This window comes from Octopus bimaculoides, chromosome 6 (genome assembly GCF_001194135.2).
Source record: "Octopus bimaculoides isolate UCB-OBI-ISO-001 chromosome 6, ASM119413v2, whole genome shotgun sequence".
Taxonomy (NCBI): Eukaryota; Metazoa; Mollusca; class Cephalopoda; order Octopoda; family Octopodidae; genus Octopus; species Octopus bimaculoides.
In genome coordinates, this window is record NC_068986.1 from 90430020 (window position 1) to 90439149 (window position 9130).

At 37.1% G+C, this 9130-nt stretch overlaps 1 protein-coding gene across 1 annotated transcript in view; it reads right to left on the minus strand.

Annotated features, from left to right (window-relative positions):
• Positions 1-5914: 5914 nt before the first annotated feature.
• The window catches only part of LOC106869807 (uncharacterized), a 9956-nt gene continuing 6740 nt past the window's right edge, over positions 5915-9130 (minus strand). The window contains exons 2-3 of the mRNA XM_014915667.2: positions 7979-8155; positions 5915-6075 (exon numbers count right to left, since the gene is read on the minus strand). Coding sequence (XP_014771153.1) covers positions 6059-6075; positions 7979-8155 — 194 coding nt within the window. The 3' untranslated portion in view covers positions 5915-6058. The remainder of the gene's footprint in view (positions 6076-7978; positions 8156-9130) is intronic.

Sequence of the window (9130 nt, forward strand, 5' to 3'; positions counted from 1 at the left end):
CTCTCTCTCTCTCTCTCCCCTTCTCTCTCTTTTAATAATATATTCTATTATGCAAATAATAAACATTAACGTCGTCTGATAAGGAAATGATTCTAACGTTAAACAATTAGTTCAAATATCACCGTTCTTTTTCTCTTTATTTGCTGATATATACTCTTTTACTCTTTTACTTGTTTCAGTCACTTGACTGTGGCCATGCTAGAGCACCGCCTTTAGTCGAGCAAATCGACCCCAGGACTTATTCTTTGGAAGCCTAGTACTTATTCTATCGGTCCCACCTTGTAGTATGCTATTTAAAGGCCGTCTACAGTATTCGGCTACCTGATGTCAACAACACTATGGAGGTATGCACAACTGGATTTATTTCAGGAATTCTTTTGTGTCCGTAGAGTTTATAGTACATACTATCCGTCTCCTTTTGCCACGCTGACCAAAATGTATTGTTATAGAAATGAACGAAACAACAAGTAATAAACGAGATACCTTTTTAAAAATCACCAGGCGAGACGCATCTGCTCCTATGATGCATGATAATTGTTTGTACATCTCACCTGTAAGGTACCGGTGTATGATGGGTCGAAACGATCGTAGTGGCTCGTGAATTCCATTTAGTTTCTCACATTTTATGTAACTGTTGAAGGCGCGTGGCTTTGTGGTTAAGGTATTCGGCTTACGATCGTAAGGTCGTGAGTTCAATTCCTGGTGGAGCGCTGTGTCCTGAGCAATACACTTTATTTCATGTTGCCCCAGTCAGCTCAGATGGCAAAAATGAGTAGTACATGTATTTCAAAGGGTCAGCCTTGTCTCATTCTGTGTCATGCTGAATCTCCTTGAGAACTACGTTAAGAGTTCACGTGTCTATGGAGTGCTCAGCCACTTGCATGTTAATTTCACGAGCAGGCTATTCTTTTGATCAGATCAACTGGAACCCACGTCGTAACCGACGGAGTGTCAGTTTGTTTGCTTGCTCGTTTGTATGTATGTATGGGCTTGCACGCAGTCTCTATTTGCCATATTCTCCTCACGAGGTATTGGTTGACCTGAGACATCTTGACCACACAGTAGTGCCTGCACCCACTTGGAACTATTTTACTTGTGTCACTAATGCTCATGAGAAAAGTATAAATGTGACTGCGTTTTCTTATCTTTCCCCATCAATGTGAGGTTTCATGATTACAGTGTTAAAAAAAAAAAGACGGGTGAAATATTCTCAGTTAATTTCATCTGACAGAAATGATATCCATTTGCAACAAGATTCGTACTTTTAGAAGAAGCATTTCTTCAAATATAGATTCTTAACTTTCGCCAAAGTGGTTTTAGAAAATGAAGGCAAAAAATAGAAAAAGAAAGGAAAACAAAAAGGAAACAAAAAAATCCGGTTGATTGACAAATAACATTGTGGTTGATGTAGTTGCCTTCCATTTGTATTTTTTGCTTTTTAATAAATTCTGAATATCTTTGTTTACATGCAAATATAGAAAAATGCTGTTTTAAATATATTCATAATGCTTCTGAGGAAAGAGTTTTAAAGACTTTCCGACATGTTTATTTCTTCTTTTTATTATAAACTATCATTTATAATCCTACACATGCTTAAAAGCTCAGCAGCTTGGTAATCCATATCTGCTCCTAGTACCACCGGTCACAAGATTAACCTATGTTACAGTTTTTATTTGAATACATGCATAAAATAAATATGTAGAAAAATTTCCAAGGAAGCTATAATGGTATTTTGTCTGGGGATTTCTTATTTGGGGCCTAATCCCAGCTGCCTAAAAGATTACTGTTAAACAAATATGAGTATACAACTCCAACTGTTACTATTGCTCGCCGAAGAAAATACTTCAAAACATTTCACGTCTTCACAGCCAAACTTCTAAATAATAAAAAAATTACCTCTATACATGATGTATAAGTTAGCTTTTTGGGGCTCACAAGATGAACAACAGGCGTTGGTATTGAGCCCTGTTTCTATATAAATAAACCTATGAGTAGACATAGAGAAGATTTTAGTTCTAAATTAAAATTATGTATATGTTACAAAAGTGAAGATTTTCACAGTTTATTATTTGCAGTGTTAGAAAATTCTGTATTATAAACAGTGAAAGTTTTGAAATAAATCAGAAACATGCATTCTCCTTGTGTTTGAGAACGAGTGACCATGCTTACTTTCATGGTACACTTGGGTTATATAGATGGACATTTACATTACTATTTCGAGTCCTGGGACTCATAGGGCCAGTTACTCGGTCTCCTTGGCGTATAAGCGACTGAGATCACAACATACCCCTGGACGAGACGCCAATCCGCCAATCCGCCAATCCGCCAATCCGCCAATCCACCGCAAATTTACTCATTTACAGCTAGGTGGACTGGAGTAACGTGAAATGAAGTGTTTTACCCTAGAACACGCACGTCCGGTTAGGGAATCGAAACCACGATCTTGCGATCATGAGTACAACACCCTAACAACTACGTCACGCGTCTTCACTTATATAGAGGGGGATAATGGTATTCAACACTGCTGAATTTGAACACTAAAAACCAATGAAATACTCAGTAGTTTTATAGTAATGTCGTTGATTACGGTGGCAAAATATACCAGTCCGTAGTACTAAATCATATTTAGGTGAATTCGGTTTGTGAGAGCAAACGCTGCCAATCATTATCTTAGTACAGATCCTTTGACAGGATTCGAACGGTTGAATTTCGGGTAGTTGTCTGATGCCCTATCCAGTCAACTATCCAAGAAAACATTGGTTTCTTATTGACCAGACACAAGATTCTTGCTTTATATGAGAGTGAAGAATGAGAAACATAACGATGAAGCCATTCCCAAAGGTATCAAAGGAATAAATGAAACAGTTATTTTGGGTAGTTTGTTCTTAGCTGATGTTGTTCTTTAGTCCAAGGTCAACCCTGGTCAATGACATTCCATCCATGATCATCCAGTCTGTTTTTTTACAGACATAGTATAACTAGAATTACATTATTCAAAGTGTTTTTTCCATTTTAAAAACAAAATCCTGTGGTTTGAGAGAGATTTATTTTACTATTTTTAGCATGTTGACGGTTCTTGTGGAGGCTTCAGAATTGGTTCGAATTGTTTATAATTGATATTGAACTTGATATAGTCGTCTTTGTTTGGCGCTAGGTCAAGACCAAGAGAGCAGACTTATCGTTAGAGGCATTCCAGCTATGACCATCCAGTCTATTCAAGGTTGGGCAGGACTAAATGAATGTGTTATAAATCCTTCTTTCTGTCACAACCTCAAGTCTATTATGATTATCCTCCTACCCTGTGTCCATCCGTATTTCCGTATTTCTACCTAGTTTCTGAAGATAACTAGCTGTCAACACAAACCCGATGTAGTCTCTGAAGAGACCTCGGGCGAAACAATATACATTCTCATTGTTATGGATAAAATTCACGCGCGCGCGCGCACACACATTTTAATCGAAGTGTACAGTATTATATATCCATTACGGCTGATCTTACTCAATCGGTTTGCACTTGGGGCTCAACGGAGTGTCAAGTAACAGTCCGATTATATAACTCTGCGCTCATATGGAATGAAATATGGCTCTCTATTATTGGAGGTGAATAGACACATCCGGTTTGTGGTTGCTGTGAAAAGATAATGAAACGAATCGAGCAGGATTTTAAAAGTTATGTCCCTTGATACCAAACATCGTCACTGTGGGTGATTTTGTTGCAAGTCGGCAAGAGTTTTCTGGAAACGAGTTTGTGGGAAATGTGTATGTCTTTAAGATTGATGTTCTTGTGGAAATGGAAAGTGTGTAGTGGTATTATATGTATAAGCTTTGCTTTGGCTATACACATTTGTGTTCGTTAGTGTGTTTCCTGTCTTTTAAGTATTGGTTAAATTTGTGGGGCATTTGTGTGTGCATGCGGTGTGTGTAGGAGAACAATATGCATGGCTGCTTATGTTAGGGGTGATGGAAGCAAGTCTATTTGTCTAGGTGTCCGCCGTGCTGTGACACGTGTGTTTGTTTGTGAGTACATTAGTGCATGTTCTGGCCAAACTCTTTGCCGGACTCCCAGACATTGGTGGTAGTGGTGGTGGGGATGAAGTTGGAGAACTGGTGATTATATCATGATGGGGCACGCAGGTATGATAGGATGCACTTACTTTCATATGGGCAAGAATTAAAAATTTCGCTTCTGCTATTCAGGTAAATGCCCGAGTGCCTCTGTCTCGGGCGTGGGTCTACTTACTAAAATCTTTTTAACATTAAGTGTACAGCTAAAGGAAATTCTCAGGGTATGCCTGTTAAATATTTTGCTGAACCTATTTGTACGGGGAAAGTGCTTGTCTACTAAGCTAAGGAAAAGCTTACCTACTCGGGTTTTAGCACTTAAAGAGAAGGGCAGTGTAAACCATAACACTTTCCGGTGGCATTTTCTCTTGGAGGGGTTAGGATCTGGCATGTAACTAATTCTATTCTTGAAACCGCTAGCGGCCATGTATGTATGTATGTATGTATGTATGTATGTATGTATGTATGTATGTATGTATGTTGTGTGTGTGTGTGGATACGTATATGTATGTGTATACCTTGGTTTCAACTATGAGTATTCCAACTGTATTACTTACTCATTGGATTATAGTCGAAGTGGTTGAATATTCCACAAACATTTATCTCTTTGACCATAGACTCTGAAACAGTAGTAGTAGTAGTAGTAGTAGTAGTAGTAGTAGTAGTAGTAGTAGTAGTAGTAGTAGTAGTAGTAATAGATAATTACTGCCATAGTAAAGGCGATATCTATAATTGGTTTCAAATGATTGTCATGGTAACCAATGTGAGAATCTAGCTTACACTGAAAATGCGCATGATTTTTCAACATGGGAAATTATAAGCACATTGGTGGCTAAAAACGGTGAGTGGTAAACATTTTGAGTCAAAATTCTACCACGGTTGACTTGGGTTTTCACCACTTCCAGGAAGAAGGAAAATGCGAGCGTAATATACTGAGGTTTGATCTATCTCCTTACAAAACTGAACTTTTGAAGTTTCAGAAAAAAGAATAATTCTTTCTAGTTTTGACACAAGGCAAGCAGTTTTAAGAGGAGAAGGCACGTCGATTACATTGACGTTAGTATTCGATTGGTACTTATTTTATCGGTCCTGAAAGGATAAAACAAAGTGACCTCAGCTGCATGCGAACTCAGAACATAAAACTGGAAAAATGTCACTAAGCATTTTGTCCGGTGTGCTAACCATTCTGCCAGTTCGTTGCTTCAACTGTTTCGCATTTTAGCACAATATAAGAAAGGGGTTAGTCGATTACATTGCGTCCAGTATTTTACCAGTACTTTTTTTTACGAAAGGGTGAAAGCCAATATTGAACTCGGTTGGAAGAAATGCCGCTAAGTATTTTGTCCGACTCACTAATGATTCTGTCAATCCTCCGCTGGACCGTCCTACCAATTGTTTCTAACAAAGACAAAAGGACTAATTTTTTGTGATGGTGGTAGATGAGTAAATCAATTAAATGGTTCTAGTACCTGACAGGTACTTTATTTTAACGATGCCTGAAACATGAAAGGCAAAACTGACTTCGGTTGGGTTTGAACTGAGAGCTCAGATAGTCGGAACAAATACCGTAAAGAATTTTTTATCCGACACACTAACGACTCTGCTGATTCCTCGCCCTTTTGCGCAGACACAAATAGTAAATAGCGATATTGTTGATAGAAGACAAAAAAAAAAAGACAAAAAAAGAAAAAGGAAAAGAAAACGAGAAGAAATAGGTAAACGGAGAAAAGAGAATGCAAGAGGAAAGAGTTGAGGTGAAGAAGGAAGACAAGGAAAAGGGAGAAAAAAAAGACGCCATGCTTGAAAACGAGGCTTGTAGTTGAGGAAGAAAAATCACATCTATAACACGTGATGGTCAGAAGGCATTTGTAGTTTATTGTAAAACTGGATATATTATAAACAATCGATAAAGAAATAATAACAAAACGAATTCATCCGGGTTTTCATTCAACAGAAATTTCAAAAGTCAGAAAACCGTGTCCACGTAAGCTTAGTATTAATTTTTCGATTTTTCTGAAAGTAAACACAATAAAAACAACGTTTTAGTAAGATCGGAGAAGACTGGAGTGAATTTTAAATAATCTTCAAAAACAACTACTATTAATCGTAACTAAAGATTTATTGAGGTAAAATTACACTAATGTATAAGAGAAAGAACGCGATGCCTTTCCAAAATTTCTTAGTACTTATATTAATGGGTTGCTCTGTTTTTTCACATGCAGTCATCCTCTTCTATATTCAATAAAATATTTGAATGATTGTTAAGGATTCCCTCGCGAACACGCAACAACATCTTTTTGTATCTTATTTATTTACCACTATAATCTCTATTATTTCTGAATCATCTAGATGCGTATTCATTTCATCTAAACCCATCCAGTCCATTCGTCTCTTTTCCTCATTCCGTCATCTTCACCGTATTTCATCTCCTAGATCCTGTACAAAATATTTCTCCAAAATTTTCTCGCCAGAATTCAGCCGTTTCATGCTTACATAGACCTACAAATGCCTAAGCTCTCACAAGTTTGAAAGGATTTACAAAGATCATGGACACTTCCCTTTCTTTCGTGACCAACTCACAAGGACGAAGTGAAAATAGTTCGAACGACAGTCGACTGTGAACTAACAAGTCGATTCGGTTTTCCAAATTATCTCTTGGTCTTTTGGTGTGTTGATCGCTATTATGACATATTTTTGGCTGAGTCAACCGATATAACCAAAACGATAGCTGAACCCAGTTAATGAACATAACGGTAAATTACAAGTAGATAAGATTGAAGGCCAGTTTCTTTTCAATTTAGTGAATCCGAAAAAAAAAATCCAAAATAAAAAGGATCGTGCATAAGGCCTTAGAACACTCTTAATTATTTGACTTTAATACCTGTAACAGTGTTGCTTTCTCTAAGGGACGCTAACCAACAAATGGTGTTTTTTCATAGAGAATTGTAGATTATGATAGAAAGAAATTCCTTAGAGATAGCAGGATCTCAACTAGCGTCTAATCCTAAGAAGTAAAGAACTTTAAAAATGGTTGTTTCATTTTGACTAGGTGGCGCACCTCAAGACAGTGCTAGGAGATACTGCAGGGAGATACAGAATGACGATTGATGGTTCAAGAAGTTTGACCATGTCGATTATACCAAGATTTCAATATTCTGGTAACATGTCTTATTTTAAGTATTTTTGTGTGTTCATACCCCCCACCCCACCCCAGAAGAAAACCTCCAATTGCCGCTAAGGAGAAACATATGTTAAGAGTTGAGGACCAATATGAAGATATAAAAAATGATAGGATATGAATTAAATGGCCTAAATCATGAATTTGAAGAGATGCACATATTTTAGTCGCTCAAAACACTTCATATGCATAACTGATATGGAAAAACATAACATTTCATATATATAACTGATATCATGGAAAAACTTTCAAAATAAACACTAAGATGACTTCTTGGTTACATGTAATTAACAACGCTGTTTACAAAAGGCGATATAAAATAAGAAAATAAAGCACAACAACCATAAAAATAACAGTAATAATAATCCTCATGCCTTGATTGCTGCAAATAAATTGAATTAATTGAAAGCATTAATTATCTCATGAAAGAAAATCACGAGGAATCGTTTCCTCATTTTCATACATTACACGAGCTTTTAGGTTCTCGACATATACTCAGTCTTGGTTTAAATTCTCGTTTATGATTAGCATATTCTTGCTTCTGCTCGATAATCACACCAGTTAATTGATAATCCCGTCATTTAATTTGACATGATTAGGTTAGAAAAAGAATTCAACCTATTGAAAATTAATCTCGTCGAGTGTGAGGAGAGTGAAACGTACTGATAAAGACGGAGTTTTATTTACACCCAGTTTACGTGAAATGTTAAACGGGATCCGGAATCCCAAGATATTTACCGAGTTTGCAGTTAGCTTCCTTGGCAAGTACACATCTCTGAAGCTTAAGACTAAAATGAAGCCGGTCTGGACATTGCATTACAGTCCTTGAAGTGTGGTTAAAGCATGGAATGTAACTGTGGCAGTTTTCTGGGTTTCTGTTGTTTCCGTTCGGATAGTCGTTACATAATACGTCATCTGTAGGGTGTAAATAAGAAAAAGAAAGTTTTAGGATAGACATCATAAAACGATTAAATTATTATTTTCTAATCTAGGCATAAGGCCCGAAATTTTTGGGGAGCGGGGGCAGTCGATTAGATCAACCGCAGTACGCAACTGGTACTTAATTTGAACTCAGAACGTAAAGACACACGAAACACCGCTAAAGCATTTCGCCCGGAAAATATAAATATTTTTTTCTACTATAGGCACAAGGCCCAAAACTTTCGGAGAAGGGGCCAGTCGATTAAATCGAACCCAGTATGCAGCTGGTACTTAATTTGGAAAATATAAATATTAGAACAAAACTGAATCTTTCGGTGAGATTTTTTAATGTTAACTACTTTGTGGTGGTTTGTGTGTGTGTGTGTGTGTGTGTGTGTGTGTGTGTGTGTGTGTGTGAGAGAGAGAGAGAGAGAGGGAGAGAGGGAGAGAGAGACTTTGTGCATGTGTGCGCGCAGCGAATTTAAGAATAACACCAAAGAAAATGTTAGACGATATAGTCTTCTTCAAGAGTGTTATAACATTAAAAGAAAAAAAATATTGAAAGAATGTCCTGTCATTAGATCGTATCGTTTAGTTTTCAAAAAAGACAAAAACGAAAAACTGTCTAGTTATCGCTGTCAGTCTACATTTCCTCTGAACTACTGCTTTTCCCTGATTAACTTCCTTACCAAGCATTCCGGGTACTTCTTTATTGATATTATTTCAGTTATGCTTACACACACAAATCAGCAACTGTTAATGGAGCTAATATCTAAGCAACAGGTGATTGCTCATAACTCAGGAATCATGGGTAATGTCTATCCAATGGAATGTACCAGAAAAAGTCAAACAGAGCCAAACGTTAACTCATTGGGAAGTAATAGTCACTGTTCATGGAAATTACACACACACACACACACACACACACACACACACACACACACACACACACACACACACACACACACA